This window comes from Phycomyces blakesleeanus, assembly GCF_001638985.1.
Source record: "Phycomyces blakesleeanus NRRL 1555(-) unplaced genomic scaffold PHYBLscaffold_8, whole genome shotgun sequence".
NCBI lineage: Eukaryota > Fungi > Mucoromycota > Mucoromycetes > Mucorales > Phycomycetaceae > Phycomyces > Phycomyces blakesleeanus.
This window is the reverse complement of record NW_017265141.1, coordinates 308,046-331,483: the sequence shown is the minus strand read 5'-3', so window position 1 is coordinate 331,483 and position 23,438 is coordinate 308,046. Positions and strand designations below refer to the sequence as shown.

Here is a 23,438-nt window from a genome sequence, read left to right as displayed (position 1 = left end):
TAAATTAATTACTCCTTTTCATTCCCATTCCCATTCATTTGATTACAATCAATACAAACACACATTTTCAACCAGAATAACCATTGTTATACTCTAGTTTATATATGGGATGCGTCTAAGTTAATAAGTAAGAGAATAGACCTGATTACATAAGGGAAAAAATGCAGATTCTGGTTTCCTTTAGACAAATTCTAAGGATGGTGGGAAAGTAGGTAAGAATAGGGGAAAAAGGTTGATGTACAAATATAGAGGAAAATGAGAACATGATTTTTTTGGTTTTTGGTTTTTGTGTCTTTTTAAGCTGACACGGCAGGTTGGGTTCGGTTCTTTTCACCAGTAGCAAGGATTGATAGGATAAAGTTCTGCTGCTCGGCATCAAGATCTTTGGTAAGCAAGGTATAAGAGGGAGAGTTGGTCTGCTGCATGCCTCTAAATGCCTCTTCAAAGCACACATAGGGATCAATCTCGTCCAAAGGTGATTCAAACAAGATTTCTTCTTCCATCTCATCATCAAAGTCATCAAACTCGGAATCATTCGCATGGCTTGAAGCTTGTTGAGCAAGATATTCCAAGTATTCGTTGTCTTCATCAGGAACATCTTCATCTAATTAATAAACAAACAAACAAAAATAAAAACCATCAGTACTTCTCTTTTTAATACAAGTTTCTTGAGTATTTTCTTACCTCCATCTTCCTCAAAGTCTTCATCATCACCGCTCAATGCACCTTCAAATCCACTCAACTCCTCGTCATCAAAATCATCTCCATCAAACCCTTCTCCATACAAATCTTCCATGCCCTGACGGTTCTCAATAGCCTTGGGAAGAGTCTTGAAGACATTGATGATACCAGCCAAAACCTGGGGCCAGCCGGCTTGGAGAGATGATGGAATCTGTTCAGCAGGGAGCTCGAGAAGGGAGCAAAGGGATACAATCACAAGTTTCTTATCGTGAACACGAGAGAATTTGTCAAGGGTGTTGAACCAGAGGGTGAAGAAGCCCTGGGTCCACTGGTTCTCCTCAAGAAGGTGGAGAGTCAAGATAGGGTTGTAGTAAAGACAGTTGATAACCTACAAATAAAACAAATAAACCCAAAATCAATATCAAATCTTAATGAACTCGTGTATTTGTTTTTATACAACATACCACTTCAATACAGTGAACCTTGAACTCTGTAGTCTTCATAGAGCCAGTGAATATAAACTGGAATGCCAAGTTCAAGAAAGGTGCTACACACTTTGTTTTATAAAAAAAAAAGAGTTAAGAAATTTACTGTTGTTTTGTTTTCTCTTAAAGGGTTACTTACTCTATCGACATGACCACGGCAGTTCAACAAAACAGATTCCATCAACTTGCAGGCACAGACACGATCCTGTTCACCGAGACGTTCGCTCTTCATGACAGTGTCAATGATATCAAACATCATCTGCTGAACACTCTCGTTTGCAACAAATACATCCTTGCCGTATGAGATATAGTTGTCAAGAGGAGGGAGCATTGCATCCATATAGTCGATGCCAGACTCCTTGAATGCCTTATAGATCAATTCAAATACACTCCACATGGTTGGTGTGACGCGCTTGGCAGAGAATGTACAAGAGTCAATGATTTCAAAGATGTCGTCAAACAAGTCCAGGATGCGGTTGTTGAGGGTGTAGGTGATCACGGGCAACAAGGCGTTCTCCAATTGTTGCAGCACATCCGGGCTGCTCTCGAGACTCAAAATCAAGGTACCGATTGTCTTGAGAACACCCATTGCAGCCATCGTCTTGTCGCTCATCTCATCCATATCGCCCTGGAAGGACTGATCGTCGTCGGCAGTCGCGGCATTACTATTCTGAGCAATATCTTCCATAATACGCAAGAATGTATCACGCAACTGTGTGCAAAGCTGGACAGCGAAGGGTGTCAGCTGCTCGGCGAATACCTCAACAAATTCCTCCATAACACTTGCGAGAGTGTCAATATCGATTTCGTTTGTCAGGTTAAGTAATTCCTGCATGATAAAGGGAAGGCTTTGGACCATGGCCTCACGAACACTTTCGTGACGGATCATGGGTTGCAAGGCGAGAGCAGCCTGGACCTTTACAGGTAACTCACCATCACGCAAACAGTCGAGGACATTCTGGTAGAGAGTAGCGAGGTTCTGGGGGTTGGCAAAGTCGAGATCACTGAAGTGGCGAGCCATGTCGCAAGCTCTGGCGCGCAAGAAGGGGAACTGACTCTTGAATTCAGGGAAGACGTGAGTGACAAAGAAAGGTTCCATCATGTTAGCAACAGGAGATTTCTTCTTGAGGATTTCGTGAGCGAGACAGCTAATCATCGACAGGGCTCCATCCTTTTCACGTCCGTTCTTCTGGGCGTCTGGGGTTTCGAGATATTTGTTGAGGACTGTGTTGATGAAGTTGAGGATGGTCATGAAGGTGTGCTTCTTACGGTCGCGCGCAAGGACAACCAAGAGGTTGACAGCATTAGTCTGAGGTGAGTGGAAGTCCTCGAATGGATCGACCTTTTTGTGGACATATTCGACTGGATCATCGGACCAGAGTTCTTCGTCTTCGGGAGAAAAGCAGAGCTGAGGGAAGATAAAGTGAGCAACAAGGGTCTCTGTGTGGGGTTTGATGATCTGCCAAGTGATCTTGTGCTTGACACTGTCGTCGAAGAAAGAAGCAATGAGACCAAGACACTTTGTAGCAATCCAGATCTCTTTTTTGATCCAGCCCTCGATCTGTTTGAGGTAGGTCTGGAGAATGTTGGGAGCAAAGTTTGAGACAAAGCTCTTTGCAAAGCCAGCATATTTGGCACCACTTGGGGGCAAAAGAGCGGGATTACCATATTTGGAGAATAGACGGTTCAAGCAGTGGTAGGCCCACTTCTTGGTCTTCCACCAGGGATACTTCTCACGTTCTTCGGGATCAGTTGGCAATACGCTAACAGGAATCTGCTTGTCAACCAATTGGAGGAAGAGGGTTCCCCAGGACACAAGAGAAGCAGGGTCCTGAAGGCACTTGGGCAACTCAGCCTAATTTTATGTGTGATCCATTAGTAAATCGATAATAATACAAAAAAAAACCAAGCTTTTTCTTATTTTCCTCCAACAACTCTAAAATATGTTCGTTAACTTACACGAATAGCACCATGATAAATCTTGAGAACAAGCTTGAGCATCTCGGCAGCCTCAATACTGTCGTTTCCAAGCAAGTTTGTACCGATGGTCTGGATCCCAGGGAAAGTGAGCTTGATGATCTCCTTCAAAGGTTCACGACGTTCCATAGATTTCCACCTTTATAAAAACACACGCGCGCACACAAAGAGAGCGAAAAAAAAGGGTTTCCGTTTAATTTTTTAATATAACCCACTTCCTTTATTTCCCTCTTTCCTTTTTTGTATCTTCACTTACTCGTAGACCTTGATAATTTCGCGCAATGCCAACAAACCAACATACACCAAACGAACATCTGAGGAAGATAAAAAGTGTTGAAGCTCGTTGACAAACTCGGGCCATTCTTCAGGGAAGTCGTTGCTGAGGATTGTGTTGAGGGTTGATGTGAGCTGGACCTTGACTGCGTTAGGTGCTGTGACAAGGGCCTGAAGCAAAGCTTGCTTGACCATGCGTCTATCTTCTTCATTGATGGGTGCCGTGGCTTGCGAGCTGCGATCCCAGGCCTTGTTCATTCTATTCTTGAAGTAGATAGCAGCTATCCAAATGATAATATTAATAAAAATGACAAGAATAAGAATAATACAATTAATAGACCAGCGATAATTTCCTTTGTATATTCTATACATATAATGGTATAAGTATTTATATATTCGTATATTTACCTGCTTGACGAGCACCAAGTTCAAGACTTTCAGAAGCGAGAATTCGCAGGACAATTGGGAGGAATCCATTATGAGATTCAATCTAAATCTCGAGAATGAGTTACTTTTTTATTTTATTTTTGGTCAATGTAATTAGAAGCCTCTTTTTTTTCGTCTTCTTCTTTGTCTTCTTCTTCCTTATTGTTATTTATTTTTTCTCCTTACGGTTCTAAGATTCAATTCTGCCTGTTTGTGGACACTTGGGTCTGGCTGGTATGTTGCTACAAAGAGCTGGTAGACTGCGTTTTGGTCCATGACTATCTTATTCTCAAAAGGCTTAGTTCCCTGTTTATCTCGAACACCGCAAAAAATGCAGGGAGAGGAAAATATGTGTGAAAAGAAGAGGGAAAAAAAGGAAAGTAAAAGATGTAAAAAATAAAAATAATAATAATATATATAAAAAAATAATATATAAAAAAAAATAAAAATTTTATTGATTCGGTGTACAAGAAAGTAAAAAGATATAAAAAAAATCTGGGATTAAAAACTATAATATAATGTTGCTTTGAGATACATCAGTGCTTGGGTCCTTTCTTGGGACCTGACTTGGAACTAAGCTCCATGTTAATCTTTCTTCTCTTGGCTGCAAGGCGCTCTGAGCGACGAGGTAGAGCTATCTCCTGGCGCTTAGTAGGTTTAGTATCTTTATCTTTAGGATCCTCCGTAAATTGTGCCTTGCGTTTGGTAACCAGAGGAGTGTGTATTTGCTCGTGTACCTGAATAAACGGTTTGGCTGGAAGAAGTGACTGCGGTAAAGAGCGTTTTGGTTTCATTTGTTTCTGCTCCAGCATAACTACCTTTTCAACAATACTTTGCAAGCGCTCAGATAGTCTTACTATAGAAGACGGAACCGTGCGCATTGGACTGTAGTCATCAGCTGGATTTTTTGCCGAGTCTTTGGCTGGGTGCTTGACAGGCTCTTGAGCAAGACTTTTGGTATGGTCCTCAATAGGACTTGGGGCAGACTCTTGAGTATTTATTGGAGTTGGCTCTGGAGTTGGCTCTTGAATAGGTTCGACGTCTCTTTCAGTCTCATGAGACAAAGATTCAGACGATACAAATGACTGGTCTGAGCCTTCTGGAGTAGTTTCTCGGGTACTAAAAGGAGAAGATACTTCACCACGATTAGGAGACTGTGGTGGGGAAATGTCCTGGTGAGTTTCGAGAGATTGACTATCCAAATCGGCCAAAGGTGTTTGATTTAGAGAACGGTGTCTTTCAAAGGAAGATGCGGATAAGGCATCATAAATAGAACCGTTACTTAGGGCAGACAATCGGGGTGAGTCCGAGTGATCTGATACATCAGAAGCACTATCTGAATGAACGGAGGGGGCAGATGTCTCTGAGAGTCCTACTGCTACCAGGGTTTCTTGAGACAGACAAAAAAAAAAGTTAGAAAGAATGTAATCAGTAATTATTGTATCTTACCAGCTCTTGCTCCCAATTCAGGGAGGGACTGAGTAACACGATTCCAAGTGGCATTTCGAGAGACTATATTTTCAATCTTTAGATATACATGTATATATAATATTAAATACGCAAAATACACATTACCTGAGATGGTTGAATTGAATATACTCTTTATTTTGGAAGATACTTTACGGGTCCTTGGCTCAGTTGCTAAGAGTGAACGTGCATAGGGATAGCTGGATACTCTACTTCGATGAGTATGGGACTGTTGTTGCAACAGAGGGGCTGTACAGGAGACACCTCGTTCATTAACCCCACTAGTTTGTGAACGTGAATTAAAAGAAGAACAACGAGATGATGCTCGAGGGCGGTTATATTGAGAGTGCTGCAAGGTACCACCACGCTGCTCATAACCACGGATTGAATGTAAGGAATTATGAGACTTTTGCGAGCCAGTTGTAGACATAAGCGATTGCATTGGATTTATGTGAAAAAGGGGACGATGAGAAAACAATTGTGTATGAATAGATATTTATATACAAATTAATCACAATGGTCTAGTGTCAGGCGATACACATCTATATGTATGTATGTATTTTATCACTCACACATAAAATCCAGTTTCATACTCTCTAGTGTGTTCCATTGTTTGATTGATTGAATAACGCTTTTGTAAAGCACTTTTTACATACTGTAAAATGTGATAGCCTATTAAATCCAACTCAACTTAAACCGCTCTTTATTTGGACCTTGTTTTTATAAATACATTTAATTTCAAAGTAAAAAAAAAATATTCGAACTGTTTATCATCAATTGGTGATTGAGCTGCTTTTATAATAACGGTATATTATAGAGTTATTTTGATATTTGCCAATCTACAAGTCTTTCTATAGTGTATACGGTATACTTCTCTACTTTAGCAAATTACAATAGAATAAATACTGCGTACGTCAATGTGAGCTATTAACTATATATTTTCAATAATTAAGACGATAATTACAAGTGTTTTGGCTTTATTGTTTAAGTTGTCGCACAAAATGACTAATTAGATGTTTGTGAACAATAGGTACTACAAGCAGTAATTCCATAGAAGATTTCATAGAATTATTATAAGATATTATCATCTCTTCTTCTTCTTCTTCAAATTCAACTGTAATCTACGTACTTTATAAGTTTTGGAACATTGATTACTCCTAAGCTACTCGAATCGGCAGAAACTCCGGTAATCTTTATAGGTTGACACTTAGGAGAGCTTTATCTTGTTCATATTTACAGCTATATATATATATATTCAACGGTTCGCCAGAACACAAATCGAACGGTATGTAATAATATTAATAATAATGCAAGTTTGGCTTCTTATTGATTTTCTGTTAAAGAAGTATAAAGGTGCTTTCTTTTATATATTTCTTCTTACATACACACATAATATTATTATATTATAGAGTGCCTTTCTTGATTAGTAGATAATATTACCACTTAATATATATATATATAAATTCACTGACTAAAATAACCTCATAAGATTACAGAAACTTGTTGCTATCCAACAAAAGGAATGCTGTGACTGAGTTCACAGCATTCTTATTCAATACATATGGTCTAAATTTTCTAGGAATAACGCTAATCGCAAATACTTTCCTACAAGTCACAGAAAATTCAGCCAATCAAGAGAGCAATCTGCAAAAAAATGAAGAAATATCTTTTGTAAAAATAAATAAAGTGAATGTGTTATTTTTCGAGAAGATAATTAAGAAAGGTATAATTTTTATTAAATAAATCAATTTAGCAATCATTCTTTACTTTAATAAAGTTTATATAAGCGATAGTACGTAAAGAAGTGTGGAGTAAATCTACCATACATAAAATAAGTTAATCTTCTCTTAATATTTGTGACTTGCAAAAAAGTATTTACGATTAACTTTGACGATTTTGTAGGATGTCGGACATTACAAGCTGCTTTTTATTGCGTTTTTCTTTTTTTTTTTATTTCTTTATTTCTTGCCATGCAGTTCATTTTCCTAAAGGGGATACCAACGCCCAGACTGTTCAAATATTATATTTGTTCTTTATTATTTGATCCACATGGAAACAGACTAGATTTTATCCTTCTTCTATTCCTGTATTTCTTTCTTTCTTTTATTGCTTTCTCCCTCTCTCCTTCCCTCTATAAAATAATAAAATTAATATTAATATTAATATTTGTAAAAGCAGAACTCGCATGGCTCACACAACCAATGTTAGTCAAAGTACTTCCCCAGATAAAATCGTACAAAGATCCTCGGCTACAAACCACACAGTCTCAGGCGACGAGCTCCAGCCAACCCACTGTCCGGTCAGCTCTATAGTCCGTTCTGAACCTGGCATACGCACTATTGACCATTTTGCTTCTACTCCTCCCGTTGTTCTTTCTTGTGCTTCCTCTTCTCGTTCTACATATCTCCGAAGACCAGAATCTATAGCTAGTGACAGTTGGATAAAAATCAAGTCCCTTTCCCGTCGCAGCAAAAGGCTATCTTTTCCTCACACTCTAAAAAATAATAAGAAAAAAAAGAAAAGGGAGGGACATGGGCAAGAGGACGAAGAAGAAGAGCAAGAACATGAGGATAAGCGAGAGGACGACGGCGACAACGAAGAAGATGAAGATGAAGGTGAAGAAGACATAAACTATGAAGAGGCTGAAATGCCTGGCTCGTGTGAGCTTTTGCGTCTTAATGAATTCAATATGCTTCCATCAATGTTGCTTGCCACACACTTCCAACGGGACGAATTCGGCAAACCAAGGATTCCAGTCCTGATTTCTCAAACCAGAGTCAAGGTTTCTATTGAACCGCCTCAACAGCAGAGCCGTAAATCTCGTTTACCACGCGGCTACTACGGCCCTTCATTTTCGATCACCGTTCAGTACAATCTCGGGGATTCAGTTTACCTACCTACCTGGGTGATCTCTCGTCGCTACTGGGACTTTGTCAAACTTCATTATCACTGCCGCTCATATGACCTCTCGTGGCAGCGAATTCCCGATTTCCCGGATTTACCTAAGCGTCGGTTCCGGCCTGTCTTCCGGAGAGAGACCAGGCTTGTCGAGAGACCCAACGATGGCACAAGTACGATCCGACTCCAGCAATCGAGACTCACGGGCGACAGTAGATTCAAAGACAGTGGGGTGTTTGGGGCAGATGAGCCAGACCGAATGATTGTCCACAATTCAATTGACGTGGTTGAGCCCAATCAAGATCAAATATGTGCTCTTGAATCCTATCTCGGGCAGCTCCTTCAAATGACGGTCATGACATCCCACATTAACAGGGTGTGCAAGTTCCTTGAAATGTCAGCCCTTGGGATCCTCCTGTCTGTTATTTATCCCGAAGGATACCATGGTAAGGAAGGCTATCTCTGGATTACCAGTCGAACCGACCGAGACCCAAAACATTCACGGCGCTGGGCAACAATAAAAGCTGGCGTGTCTTGCGGGATCGTGAAAAGGAAGACAAAACACGTTCCAAAATGGTTCATTGTGAGGGAGAGCTACATTGTTTGTGTAAATGATCCCCACGAGGTAAATACTATAATATATGTATATAGATATAGTAGAAAAACACCCAAAGAAAGAAAGAAAATGCAAATGCAAATGCAAATACACAAAAGGATTTGATGAATGAAAAGAAATTTAGTACGATTTTTTTGACGTTTTCTTGGTCGACAGTCAGTTTGAGGTACAGCGTGTGGTTGCAGGGCCTAGCCAACCACACCCAAAAGATTCGAGGTTACATGCTCGCGAGAGAAAGGCTGAACATGCCATCTGGTCTGCAGCAAAAAAACTATCGTCTGGAAAGACCACTCTGGCCATAAAGAACCTTCAGGGCGCTCTTTACTTAGGGGCTAAAGATGAACGCCAATCAAGAGAATTTGAAAGCTCGATCCAAAAAATGGCCCGAGAGTCGGTCTGGTCTGGTCTTCATCGATTTGATAGCTATGCTCCAATCCGTGAAGGCTGTCAGACAACTTGGTTTGTGGATGGCCGGGATTATCTTTGGGATGTTTCGGTAGCCATTGAACACGCCAAAGAATCAATTTATATCCATGACTGGTGGCTGGTAAAGTTCTCTACTCTTGTGCCAAGAAGCTTCTTTATTTCAACAACAAAGAATAGAAGGAGAACAAAGAATGAATATTGACTTGCCATTTGGTGCTCCTTTCTCCTTTATATATTAATTGTTACCATTACTACTACTTTACTATCTCTCTCTCTCTCTTCTTCTCTTTTTCATAGTCTCCTGTAAGTTCAATGCCCTTAAATTTGTTGTAACAAAATAGAGAGAGAAAAATGAAAATAACCAACATTTTTGAATACATAGGAACTGGTAAATAAGAAAATGAGCGTATTTTATTCATGCATCTCCCCTTATTTCTCGCTTTCTCTCTCTCTCTCTCCTTGCTTGTTGCTTTGTTGCTTTTATATTCATTGTACTTTATTTTATTTCTGGTGCTTAGTACCTTCGGCGCCCTGCTACACAGTTTCCTGAGTATCGTCTGGACCAAATTCTCAAGCGCAAAGCTGAGCAGGGGGTCAAGATTTACATCATCATCTACAAGGAAGTCGCTGTGGCCCTTCCGCTATACTCTCACTACGCAAAGAAGCACCTCACCTTGCTCTCATCCAACATCTACGTTCAGCGCCACCCGTCTCGCGCTCTAGATGTTCTGAGCAAAAGCAACCTCTTATTCTGGGCACACCATGAGAAGATCTGCGTCATAGACAATGAGATTGCGTTTATTGGAGGAATCGATCTTTGCTTCGGTCGCTGGGACACTCCTGCTCATTCGCTAGTCGATGATAATGACCCTTCTCTCAAGCCTGATAACACTAGGCCGCAGATGTGGCCTGGAAAAGATTATTCAAACCCCCGGATCCTTGATTTCCATTCCCTTGACAAGCCCTTTGAAGACAATATGGATCGATCCAGACTACCGCGCATGCCATGGCACGACGTATCCATGAGAGTCTGCGGCCAGCCTGCGCGTGATATTGCGCGGCATTTCATCCAGCGCTGGAATTTCCTGCGTCGTCGGAAGCAAACCGCACCTAAGCGACTGACCCCCCTAATGGTCCCTGTGCCCGACACGGTTTCCTCGTTGTCGGCCAAGGACCCGCGGATATGCCATCCCCATACATCGTCGTCTTGTTCTGTACAGATCTTACGGAGTGTATCCCCTTGGAGTATTGGGTTTGCAAACCGAGTAGAACACAGCATACAGAATGCATATGTTTCGGCCATTCACGACTCAGAATACTTTATCTATATCGGTACTGAGCACACGCACACACGCACACACTTTATATATATTTAAAAAAAAATTACATGTTTGATATTTAGAAGAGGAGAAACAAAATATACTTACTAAATACAATTTTCTTTTAGAGAACCAATTTTTTATTACATCGACTAAGCTTGGGTCAACAGTGATCGAGAATAAGATTGGAGCGGCTATTGTAGAGAGGATTATACGAGCCAAATCAGAGGGTAAACGTTGGAGAGCCATTATCCTAGTCCCTCTCGTACCTGGATTCCCCTCTAATGTAGATGAGGCCGAGGGAAGCACAGTGAGGCTAATAATGCACAGTCAATACCATTCGATCAGTCGCGGTCCAGATTCTATCTTTGGTCGTCTTCGGGAGGCAGGCATTAAGGATCCTCAAGACTACCTTGTTTTTTATGGCTTGCGAAACTGGGGAGAACTTAATGGCCAGTTTGTTACTGAGCAAGTGTACATTCATGCCAAGGTAGGTTAAACAATTAAATTATTTATTTATTTTACAGATGGAAAAAAAAGAGAAATTGTTTGTGTGTATGTGCGTGTATGTGCATGTGCGTGAATTTGAGTACTCGTGCTTTAGCTTTCTGCTTTGTTTTATTAATAATAATTTTCCAAAATAAAATTTAGGTGATGATCGTTGATGACCGTACAGTTATTATGGGGTCTGCTAATATCAACGAGCGCTCTCAGCTTGGTAGCCGCGACTCAGAGATTGCAGCCTGTGTCAAGGACACTGAGTTGATAGATGCGGTTATAGGTGATACTCCAATCAAAGTAGGCCGATTTGCACAAACTCTACGGCTTCGTCTGATGAGTGAACACGTTGGAATTGACGTGGATAGTGTGGAGATTGGAAACACATTCGCGTCCACAGGTTTCAAGGATCCCTCATCTCCCGTCCACCCACTCCCTGCATTTATCACCACTCACAAAGCACTAGTCGAGGTCAAACCACCCTGCATTTCACCTCTGGACTCTCATTCACAACATCCAGAAAATTTACAAAATTCACAAAATTTACAAAATTCACACAGTTTACACAAATCACATAGTTCACACAGCTTACATAATTCACACAATTCACAAAAATCACACAATTCCCACAATTCACAAAAGTCCCACAATTCACACAACTCACAAAATTCACAAAATCCGCATCAGCATCAGCATCAGCATCAACAAAGTCCAAGTCCAAGTCCAAGTCCAAATCCAAGTCAAAGTCAAAGTCAAAGTCAAAGTCAAAGTCAAAGCCAAAGATCACATCAACCGGTGTACTATGATAATCCTTCGCATGAATACCTTGATGGTGAATTGAGTAGAATGCCTTCTGGTGCAATTTTTGACAAAAAAAGACAATCCAAGGATCGACACCTGCATTTCTGGGCTACGCTAACAAATGATACAAAGGATTTCAAGGCTTGTCACACTAGCCCCCATCGCCATCCTAGTCCTAATCCTCTTACAACTCCCACTCCTCCTACTCCTCGACCTCGACCTCGACCTCACCATCAGCATCAGTATCAACCTCAAACTCAACCTCAAACTCAAACCCAAACTCATCTACATCCTTCTACTCCTCATACTCATACTTACACTCATCCTCATCCTCATCCTCATCTTCCTGCTCGCTCTTATACTTATCCTCATCCTCATCTTCATCCTTCTACGCTTCCTCTTCCTCCTCTTCCTCTTCCTTCTCCTCCTTCTCCCTTTCTGACACCCTCTCCAGATGCAAAGACGATTTTAGATCTTCTCAAGAACCCTTTGAGTGATGCGTTTGATGATTTTTGGTGTGGTACGGCACGAGGTAACACGGATATTTTCCGAAGATCGTTTTTGGTTATGCCAGATAACAATGTGCAGACCTGGGATGAGTATGACAACTTTGTGAAGATGGCCAAGCTGTTCCTTGGACGTCAGGACGTCAAAGGGAACGGAACACAGACAAGTGCGGCTGCAGCATCAGTCACCACTGATCCAGTTATGGTGTTTGCTAACGGACAGACGGTGCGTGACCTTCTCAAGGAGATCCGAGGGCATTTAGTAATCTGGCCGCTGCATTATATGGAAGAGGAAGATGATGCTAATGAATTTGTGTTTAATATGGACAAACTTATGCCTATAGAGATTTTTGACTAATCGCATTACTGTAAAGCCCTTTCCCCCCTCACACTCCCCCTTCTTCTACCCTTCTCCCCTTTTCAAACTTATATATATATATATTACCACTCGACCCAATTCCATTACACATCTTGCATACCACAAAAAGCAGATTTTATTTTTAAATAAATAAATAAATAAATAGAATGTAATTATTTGATCATAAATATATACTCACGCAAATATACATATATATGAGTGTGTATATACTAATGTATCTTTTAACGAATAAATAGTTTTCCTTTATATTTATATAAGAATACCAATACCAATACCAATGCTAATACTGATAATTATAATAATGAGAGAGAAAACGCACTCACTCACTCACTCACACACATTGGAAAGAGTTTCAAAAAAAAAGGTATGTATGTATGTATATATGATATATACGTATATTTACATATACATATATATGATAAAAAATTATTCATAGATTGTATCTACACGTTCTCACATGCAAGCAAATGAAATGGACAAGGACAAATAAGAAAGAAATAAAGAATAAATATATAAGATATAAGATATAAGATAAGATATAAGATATAAAGAAGATGACAATACTTGTACGAATAAAAATAATAATAAGAAAATAAAGAAAAAATATATAGAAATCTTTACATGAAGAATGAAATAAAGCAAGAAGTGAATAATGATAATGCTAAAGATAATGATAATAGAAGAAAAAGAAGTAGTAATGGTAATGGTAATGGTAATGGTAGTTAATAGTAGTAGTAATAGTAGTAATGCTAGTAATAATGATAAAATAAATAAATAAAGGCATATGGTAGAAAGAATAAACTAATTGAGGGTATTATTTTTGTTGTTGTTGTTGTTGTTGTTGCTGTTTTGATGCATAATATGTATAAGAAATATGGGTGTAGAAATAAAGAAGGGGTATTTTTTGTGTCTTTTTTTTTGCTATGTTTTTGGTTTTGAATTTTGAGTTTTCTTTTTTGGTTTGTTTTGGCTGTTTTTGGGGGCTATTTCTTTTGTTTTTCTGTTTGGGCATATGAATAAAATAAGGAAGGAAAGAAGGAAGGAAGAATTGAAAACACAATTGTTCACTGTAGGAGCATAAAAGAAGTATATTCATATATGAATATGAATATAAAACTTGTTGGAAGAAAGGAAGAGAATAGAATAAAATAGAAAAGAAGAGAATAGAATAGAATAGAAAAGAAGAGGGTTTAAAAGTAGTTTGGATTTTGCTTCACATCAAAAGGCATTGTGTTCATGTGTACAAACGAAGACATTGGTCGAGCATAGTACGGCCCAAAGGACTCTTCAGGGTTCTGGTCCGAGAGGAGATTTGAGACTTCACTTGGGGACATAATATGATCTACAAGTATGCGATCCAAGGGGAGACTGGCAGTAATGCAGTTGGGCGCGCACTCGGCATAAGGAACAGACGGTGTGGACTGCATGATATACTCAGAGGACGTTGTCGATGGGGAGCATGACAATGATGATACACTCGATGGCTGCCGTGGATAGTTGTGACTAGCAGTCAGAGTATTGGCTGAACAAGACGCGTTCATGATCTCTGCGGTGTAGCCCACATCAGATGGTGCAGGCTGACATGTGTTACAGAATGGTCCAAAAGTAGACGGAAGATGATTCGATTCGGAGCAAGTGTGGCCATATAGTGAAGAGTCAAAGGAATCCGGAGCCAGAGGACCAAAAGCAAATTGTTCGGATGAAGCAGTGACGGTTGCTGCGGGTACAGATGTAGACATGCCAAGAGAGCCATCGATGACGGGATGAGTTGGCGCGTGATAAAGGCAGATATCTTCAGACTGGTGCTGCTGATGCTGATGCTGTTGATGTTGTTGCAGTTGTTGCAGATGGTGTTGTTGCTGGTCCTGATGATGCTGATATTGGTGATTATGATGATTATGATTATGATGATGCTGATTGTTACTATTATTATTATTATCACTATTGTTATTATGGATATTGTGATTATTTAGGTGCTGATTATAATGCTGATAGTTGTGTCCAAAGTTTTGGCGGTGCCATTCCTCATCGGCGATTGCTGGGTGGTCACGGCGAAAATACTTGGAAAACGCATTGTGAGTTTCCATTTGGACAAATCCATCCATTGTCTGGACTGGCTCACAGGTGTCAGACGGAGTCCTAGGAAATCCGAGTGTGGGGCTCTGACTACCATTACGCTTCAATATGCAGACAGGGCAACTGCGGACAAAGCGCGCAATTAGTTCTTTTGGGATCCATGAATAACGCTGACGAACCTGTTTTTGGTTATTTAAGAAAATATTAAGAGAGAATTAAATGATAAATACAGTAGAATCCAAAAGAAGAATACTGATATATACACAAAACCTTGTTTACCAAGGTAAAATTGACAAGTGACAGATTTGTATGTTTATAGTGTAGTATAGTGTAATGTTTAGTGCACTTACCAAAACTGAAGTCTTGTCCCTTCCACCATGACGAGACTCATTATGTGCACACAATAGAATACCATATATGTCTTCTCGTGTGGCTACTGGTTTATCGTCGTGATAGATATAGCTGTTTCCTCCACAAGAAACCAGTCTAAACATCTTCTTGACCCAGAATCTGAATTGTGCTGTGGATATAGCAGTGTTCTTGGGACGCTTGAGGACTTGGAGAATGAGCATGTAACGATCGCGATCGATGAGAGCCTTGTCACGCTTTTTGGATGACAGGTTGTCTAAATATTCCTGAATGATAACTTCAATTTCTGCATAAGACGGGTATTGGTCGTCATTACTGCACGATGGCGTCGACATTACAGATAGGTGTTCGCATTGGTTATTTTGTGATTGAGTAGCCTCGACTGCAAAAGGAAGTTCTGGTCCATGTGAAAATGGTTGATTGGGATGGTTATTTGACAGTCTTTGGCTATCAGTGGCATAATCATAGATCGACTGGGATGCCATCCTATCCAGCGTGACTGGCTTGTACACCGTGTTCATAGTGAGAAAATATATAGGGCTACTATACAAAATACAGAATATATAGTATTACAAGAATAGAAAGAAGAACCAAAAAAGGAATAAAGAAAGGATTCAGAGAAAGAAGATCTGTATTCTCTGTGCTTCTTTCTAAAGATAGAGAGAGAGAGAGGTAGAGAGATAAAGAGGTATAGAAAGAGAAGACCAAGAAGATCAATGGTTGAATTAAGATCAGAAAGAGAAAGAGAAGCAGACCAAGAAAGTCAAATGGAATCAAATAAAAAAAGAAGAATATTGTATTGTACTGCACTGTACTGTACTGTATTGTATTGTATTGTATTGTATTGTATTGTATTGTATTATATTATATTGTCTTATATTGTATTATGTATTATGTATTATGGATTTCAAGAAAGGGATGGGGAGGGTTAGAGGAAGATGAAGTCAAAGAGGAGGTTTGGGGGGTTCAAGTTAATAAAAGTAAACAGATATATAGAAATATAGTAATGAAAAGGTGGAAAGAAAAGCGAGAGAGAAAGAGAGAGAGAAAGAGAGAAAAGAAAGCGTCCTTGTTTTTTTTGTCTTCACGGAGTCCTTTTTTTGCTACAGTTGTTGAAGGAGGCTAAAGGGCCCTTGACCGAAACTGGGGATATAAAAGAAATAGGGATGCAATAAAAACAAATGAAAAAGAAGTATATACGAAAATTTATTTGGCGGGAATAGTTACTGAGCTTTATATAAATATATATATATTAATTATAATCAATTATAAGTAATCGTAATCCTAATCCTAATCCTAATCCTAATTCTAATACTAATACTAATACTAATACTAATACTAATGGTAAGCTATAATCATAAGTAATAGTAATATTAATAGGCTTTTTTTTGTGAAGAGTGTCAAAGGCACCATGATGAAATAGCTATCAAAAATAGTGCGTTAATCTTCTTTGAGCTAACAACAAATTTCCATCTTTATTTTCTCACTCGTAAATCCCAAGCAAGTAGATGCAATCACGCACGTACATATAAAACAAATAAAGCAAGCATAAGCACGTACGCACGCACGTATAAACAGACACACGCATATACATATACATACATACGCACATTTGTACATCTTGATTCATTTGAATATATCGAGATTTACGCACACCCACACACAAACATAAACAGATCGTATGCAGTCAATGCCACTTTTACTATAATCAGTCCATCATTTGGAACTCTCTATGAAACACGAGTATTATGTTTTTTCACCTTTATTTAAAAATGTATATTACACACGTATATCGCATATAGAATCAGTATAGAATTAGATATGGGTATAAATATATAGATTTCTACTAGAATATATAGAAAGGCACTCTCATAGGCACTCAGGCACTCAGGCACTCAGGCACTCAGGCACACAGGCACTCAGGCACTCAGGCACACAGGCACTCAGGCACTCAGGCACTCAGGCACGCAGGCACTCAGGCACGCAGGCACGCAGGCACACAGGCACTCAGGCACTCAGGCACTCAGGCACACTTGTTCCTCTTTTTAAAGTGGTATCATCGTGCTTTAATCCTTTGACTCCTTTTTATTATTATTTCTTATTATAACTCATAGGCCTTGTTCATTAACATAAAAAGAAAGAAAAAACCAACTATCAATCATTCAATCAAGCAATCAAGATTGCCTTTCCCTTTAATTATCTTTCATTATTTAATTATCTCGGGTACAATGTTCATCCATGCTATCCACCAATGTACTTCTTCTTCTTCTTCTTCTTTTTTAATTTGAAAAAAGGCCTGTATTCAATATTAATTGCTAAACTTCTTTGTCAAGAATGAATGTGAATACCTCCGTGATAACACTAAGACAAAACACCCCTCTTTTTCTCTTAAACTCTTTGCACTACATTTACCTTGCCGTATATCTATATAGTTACATGTCTACATGTCTACATATCTACATATATATGCGTTTATTTATCTCTTGCTCGACTCACTTGCTTAACCCTATGATGCTTGCACTCCCTTTAAGACTTGCAAACTTTTGATATATACAAAGCCATCAAAAGCCCCTCTGTATTTCTTTTCTTTTCTTTCTTTCTTTCTTTCTCTTCATACCTACATACATACCTACATACAGATATACCTACCTGTCTATCTATATTTCTATCTATCATTTTCTCTCCCTCTCTCTCTCTCTCTCCACACACACATACACACATACACACATACATGTATACATGTATACATATACATGTATATAATGATAATATAAAGCGTTCATAATGCTTCTTACACAATCTTCCCCTATCTTTCAGTCGATCAAGTACTCCCGTTCCACCTTCTTTTTTTGTTACATTCCTTACATTGTCTGTCTCCACCGCACCTTTACTTTATTTATCTACTATTTTTTATACTATTATTTTTATTGACCTTGTCATGTTTCCCCGTTGTCGATCAAGCCTTGTTCTTAACGCGCGCATTTTCAGAGTGTTTACAGGCTTGCTTAATTTGGTTATCATTCTACAGCCAAACTTACATGCTTCACTTTTGTTTTATATTTAAAAATAATAATAATAATAATAATAATAATAATAATAATAATAATAATAATATCTTTGCATATTCAAGTCTGTGCGACATTCCACTTCAAACTGCCCTTTTATACTTTTGGTTTCAGTATTAATTTATCTTTCTTTTGTTGGATGTCAATGTCACGGTTACAGATTAGCAATCAAATATCAATATGTATCTATGCACCTATGTATCTATGTATGTTTATAGATTCCGGTAACCAACTTCTTCTTCTTTTTTTTATTTTTAAATAACGATATATTACCATTATTATTAATAGTATTAAATATCTATTAATTATTATTACTATATATTCTTTTTATTAAGAGTAATGCTATACATATACATTACATATATAAATAATAAGGGGCGAATTAAAGACCAAGTAAATGGTTGTTTCTATTATGCATCCTACAGTTGACCCCTCTCTTTCCCTTTCAATTATTGCTCTGCTATTTATGACCCTTTTACTCTTAATTATTTGCACATTATATACATGATATTATATTTATATTTCTGAAGAAAGTATAATATCACACTCTCATTACTTTGAACCAATACAAAAAGGATATATATGTATAAAACAATAACAGAACGGAAACGTATTGGTTTCCTATAAACTATTTCTTCTTTCATATTTCTTATTTCTTCTTCCTTATTTCTTCTTTCTTTCATTAGTGGCCTTGGATTATGGTTTCAACTGGATTTTTATTTATTTTTACTTGATACACACTAAATTTGAGTTCGTATATACACACACACATACACATACACATACACACAAATACACACAAATACACACATAAGCACCCCTTCTTTTTTTGCCTTTGTTTTTGTTGTTGTTGTTGTTGTTTTTGCTGCTGTTGCTGTTGTATTGTCATGTACAAATTTCTATGACATTTACTTAATAAAATACCCATAAATCTTTACAATTCATAATTCATAATTCATAAAAAAATAATTCCCAAAAATAATACAATTGAACTGAATTTACACCACAATTCCCACTTATTATTATCTTTATCTTTATCTTTATCTTTCCCTTCCTTCCTTCCTCCTCCTCCTCCTCCTCTTCTTCTTCTTCCTTTACCACCCTCCCTTCTCCATCCCCCTCTCTCCCCTATCCCTTTTTGTTTTTTAAAAGAATTAATATCTGTTTGTTTCAAATATTTCTTCACAGTAATCATTTTCTTCTTTCTTTCTTTCATTCTTTCTTTTTCTATTTCATTGTATGTTTTGATTTTTTTCAAAACACAGTGAACACTCATATAATATAGATCCTAATAATAATAACAATATCCAAAAAAAAAAATGCCAATGATTCAAGCACGCACACACACACACATACACATACGCGTAAAAAAATAAATAAACCATTGTTTTATATATGTATATATTTATTTAATAATATGCTGCTACTGTCGTCTTCGTCTTGATTATCGTCGACATTCTTATTCCTGATGACCAAGTCGATGATGATGATGATTTAAGCAGAGGTGCGAGCATTGCGGGCCAACTGGCGAGCATTGAGACGGACGACCTTCTTGTCATTGGCCTTGGGGACGACCTCATCCTTCTCGGTGAGGATGACCTCAATGTGGGATGGGGAGGTCATGTAAGGGTTGATTCTACCGTGGGCACGGAAAGTTCTGCGACGGTGCTTGGGGGCCTGGTTGACAATGACGCTGGAGATGTAAAGCTCCTCGACATTCAAACCCTTAGACTCGGCGTTGGACTCGGCGTTCTTCAAGAGATCAGTGACGAACTTGATCGACTTGACGGGCCAGCGGGCCTGGGTGGTACCGAACTCCTTGGCCTGGGCAGTGCGACCAACACCACCATTGAAACGGCGGAAAGGAATGGCCTGTCTGTGCTCATTGACGTTGTTCAAGTAGCTGTAAGCCTTGGAAAGCTTCAAACCCTGAACAGCGACGGCAACCTCATGGGTGTTCTTGAACTGTTTATATTTATATGTTTAAATGGTATACATGATTGATTAATCAAATGAATAAAAAAATATGTAAAAAGAAAATTGATTGTAGATTATGCATGTATACATTTATACACGTATATATATATATATATATATATACTTACGTGAACACGGAGGTAAGAGCCTCTGGACTTGGCAGCCTTGGCAGGGTTGACGGGTGTAGCAGCGTATCTGACCATTGTTTGCTCAGAAGTTTCTGTTATTTAAAATAAATTAAATAACATTGTTGATTGTTTTATATATGTATATATTTTAAGTTGGCGTCAAGGCAATACATGAAGGAGGAAGAAGAGGAAGTAAAAGAAGAAATAGACATCATATTCAGTTGGTTAGTAAACCATTATGATATACTTCTTTAAAGAATATACATGTACATATACATATATATATATATATATTATATATATACATGTGGATTTAAGCATATTATATAAATAAATTATATATTATAAAAATATATACATATTATATATATGTGTATATTATATAATTTTATATGCATATCTACACACATCTTGTGTATTTAAATTTAAAATATACATGTAAATCTACATCTATATATATATATATATCTTTTGTCCATCCATTCAATACATGGTATCCATGTTTCCAAGGATTGTTTCATCCATTTGGATACATGGGCCAAGTATCTTTGTGGCTAATAGAAGTCTCATGTCATTTATAAGAGATGGATACGTACGCACTGTCGAAGAGAGAAGGAGCTTTAATGAGCTTTGGTACCCGGTACCTAAAGACCTTGCTCGGCCAACCAAAAAAATCCAAAAAAAAAATCGCAATGCCTCTTTCTCTATTTCGATCAAATTTTAATAATTTATAAAATCCGGTCCGGACATATATACTGTCCGGTATAATATGGCTATTAATTAAAATAAAAGCATAAAGAAAAGTCTATTGATACTAGGCCAAAAAGTCAATCCTTAGTATCATTATTTATCAATGATAATAGTAGCAATAAGTACAAATACAAAAATAGAATCCAACGTGATAAAGTTCTTTTTGAGCGTGTTCGGTATGGCAGGACAAGGAAGGGAAAGGAAGGGCAGAACAGGGCATTTTTATTTTATTTTTACGTTATCTTAACCTTTCATATATTTTTTTATGTTCTTCTTTTATTGAACTGGGTCAATGCGTTATCCGTATCAATATCGGAGAGTAGGGATGTCCAAAGACTTTATTATATCTACTATATATATATATATCTCCATGTGTATATAGGTGGGGGTGTATTGTGAGATCAAGCAGATTTGAGCATGGACCACAAATTATAACTATTATTTTAGACACGTAAAATACGATGATTCTGACTTTTCTTTCTTTATATTTTTGCGTATGGAAATCAAAGAAGTAAGCCAGTATTACCACAACAATTAAAAAAAAATAAACGTTCTGAATACATTATACACTCGTCAATAGACATTGTTCGTAGGACTAGATATTCGTTAATCACCTAAATGTTTCCATTATTTCTTTCTTTTGGTGTTTGGTTTTGGAAAGATTCCAAGGACCTAAAGCTTTTATACATTAGAAAGTGTAAAATGTGTACAAAATATAAAGGAATTAATATATATATAAAAGAGAGAGAAGAAAGTGGGAGTTCAAAGATACGAAAGCGCATTTTTATACATTAAAGCTGTTCTTTGGTGAATGATATCTGCTTGTGAGACATTTACCATGGCAACATCTAATAGATATATTTTTATTCTTCTTCTTCTTTTTTATAAGACAAAAAACAAGGGCTACAGTATTTTGTTGTTTTTGATGATTATTTTGTTTGTGTACTAATTATTTATTTATTTATTTATTTATTTATTTATTTATTTATTTATTTTTTACAGGGTTCAATGCTCGTGCACCCACTCTCTGTGTGGAACGTTTAATACAAACCAGGTTATTGTTTCAATTGCTGCTTTATAATAGTAATAATTCGAATAATTAGAATGTGCATATATTTCCTTTAATCTGGATATTGATGAGTCAAAGAAGTCCCTTGTAGATGGATCTCCTTTTTTTTTCTCTTTTTTTTGTGTGTCAGATCTATTTATCTATATATATATTTATAATACAAGACAAAATAAAGCCCAGCCAAAATAAGAAACAAAGCATTTTGTTGCTAGGAGAATCGAACGATGTTTGATCTAGAAAGTGTTTAAATGTATATATGTACATACGGATAGACACTTCTGTGTGTGTCTGTGTGTCTGTGTGTCTGTATGTAGATAGAGAGATAGATAGAGTGATATTAAAATGATGTTGATCAGGGTATAAATGGACCGTTTACTACAAACCTACGACTAGAATAATGATAATAATGATAATTTGTAGTGGGTATATATATATATAAAAGATAAAGGTGAATCACAAATGTTTTATATATATATATATTTCATAATCTCTTATCCTGAATAGCTTATTTTGTTCATTTGGCACAATATTTCGGGTTCTTATCTTGTTGCCAACTAGAACATCTATAGACAAATAGTTACCTCAATATCTTTCTCTCTTTCTGCCTTATGTATTCAAGATTATTATCCCGATATATTGAAATCCAATAAATTTTTTGCATGGAATAGAATAGAAGTGCTATTGTGATCAAAGGTTACAAAACTAAAAAAAAAAGAAACCTATTTTACCACTGTAAACGTTCAGAAGCTGAAATCTAAATGGAAGCAGCAAAAAGTAAAAAAGAAATCATCCAAGTATCGCTAATTAAAGAAGGTAAGACAGGTAGGCCAGGTTAGCTTTTTAGTAGCAGCAATTTTTTTTATATATTATTAGTATTCTTCCTAACTCACACAAACACACACACACTACACTCACGCACATTCAAAATGGCTTGCTTTTGCTTGAGGACTGGTTTGTTAATAAGAGATTTGTATCAATATAATTCAAGATGCTATTTGATTTAATAGATCAAGTATTGCAATTGAAAACAATTTAATCTATAGCTTTAAATATCCTTCCAAAGATATATATATATATATATCTCTTTATATGTATGGTTTGATATTTATTTTATTTTATTTTATATTTAATCTTTTAATAGTCTTATCTCTTTCATATTTATATATATGTGCGTGTGTCTCTTGATTATGTGGTACTAGAAAATTCGGAGATTCCACTGGCATACCCAATCGTATCAACATGGCTGTGGAAC

At 37.4% G+C, this 23,438-nt stretch overlaps 7 protein-coding genes across 7 annotated transcripts; 2 read left to right on the top strand and 5 right to left on the bottom strand.

Moving 5' to 3' along the window:
• Positions 1 to 296: 296 nt before the first annotated feature.
• Positions 297 to 4,118, bottom strand: PHYBLDRAFT_180924 (hypothetical protein; the record flags this gene model as incomplete). Its single annotated transcript, XM_018438385.1, has 8 exons — positions 297 to 604; positions 685 to 1,069; positions 1,146 to 1,235; positions 1,306 to 3,021; positions 3,126 to 3,282; positions 3,400 to 3,697; positions 3,825 to 3,906; positions 4,029 to 4,118. The coding sequence occupies 8 exons, from the start codon at positions 4,116 to 4,118 to the stop codon at positions 297 to 299; spliced, it is 3,126 nt and encodes a 1,041-aa protein (XP_018292745.1).
• Positions 4,119 to 4,378: 260 nt separating this feature from the next.
• On the bottom strand, positions 4,379 to 5,751 carry PHYBLDRAFT_61242 (hypothetical protein; the record flags this gene model as incomplete). The annotated part of the gene is made up of 3 exons (XM_018440778.1): positions 4,379 to 5,232; positions 5,292 to 5,354; positions 5,418 to 5,751. The coding sequence occupies 3 exons, from the start codon at positions 5,749 to 5,751 to the stop codon at positions 4,379 to 4,381; spliced, it is 1,251 nt and encodes a 416-aa protein (XP_018292744.1).
• Positions 5,752 to 8,466: 2,715 nt separating this feature from the next.
• Positions 8,467 to 11,438, top strand: PHYBLDRAFT_111269 (hypothetical protein; the record flags this gene model as incomplete). Its single annotated transcript, XM_018428204.1, has 6 exons — positions 8,467 to 8,832; positions 8,948 to 8,996; positions 9,033 to 9,388; positions 9,768 to 10,581; positions 10,697 to 11,058; positions 11,220 to 11,438. Coding segments are annotated over 6 exons (2,166 nt in total), but the record flags the coding sequence as incomplete, so codon positions are not given.
• Positions 11,439 to 13,942: 2,504 nt separating this feature from the next.
• PHYBLDRAFT_167051 (hypothetical protein) lies at positions 13,943 to 15,718 on the bottom strand (the record flags this gene model as incomplete). The annotated part of the gene is made up of 3 exons (XM_018435558.1): positions 13,943 to 14,544; positions 14,677 to 15,007; positions 15,179 to 15,718. The coding sequence occupies 3 exons, from the start codon at positions 15,716 to 15,718 to the stop codon at positions 13,943 to 13,945; spliced, it is 1,473 nt and encodes a 490-aa protein (XP_018292742.1).
• A 994-nt stretch (positions 15,719 to 16,712) lies between these two features.
• On the bottom strand, positions 16,713 to 19,078 carry PHYBLDRAFT_95092 (hypothetical protein; the record flags this gene model as incomplete). Its single annotated transcript, XM_018443880.1, has 3 exons — positions 16,713 to 16,817; positions 17,165 to 17,203; positions 19,025 to 19,078. Coding segments are annotated over 3 exons (198 nt in total), but the record flags the coding sequence as incomplete, so codon positions are not given.
• A 693-nt stretch (positions 19,079 to 19,771) lies between these two features.
• Positions 19,772 to 20,442, bottom strand: PHYBLDRAFT_93779 (hypothetical protein; the record flags this gene model as incomplete). The annotated part of the gene is made up of 2 exons (XM_018443836.1): positions 19,772 to 20,227; positions 20,368 to 20,442. Coding segments are annotated over 2 exons (531 nt in total), but the record flags the coding sequence as incomplete, so codon positions are not given.
• Positions 20,443 to 20,857: 415 nt separating this feature from the next.
• Positions 20,858 to 22,418, top strand: PHYBLDRAFT_167049 (hypothetical protein; the record flags this gene model as incomplete). The annotated part of the gene is made up of 6 exons (XM_018435557.1): positions 20,858 to 20,959; positions 21,160 to 21,293; positions 21,500 to 21,568; positions 21,860 to 21,924; positions 22,120 to 22,200; positions 22,351 to 22,418. The coding sequence occupies 6 exons, from the start codon at positions 20,858 to 20,860 to the stop codon at positions 22,416 to 22,418; spliced, it is 519 nt and encodes a 172-aa protein (XP_018292739.1).
• Positions 22,419 to 23,438: the final 1,020 nt, after the last annotated feature.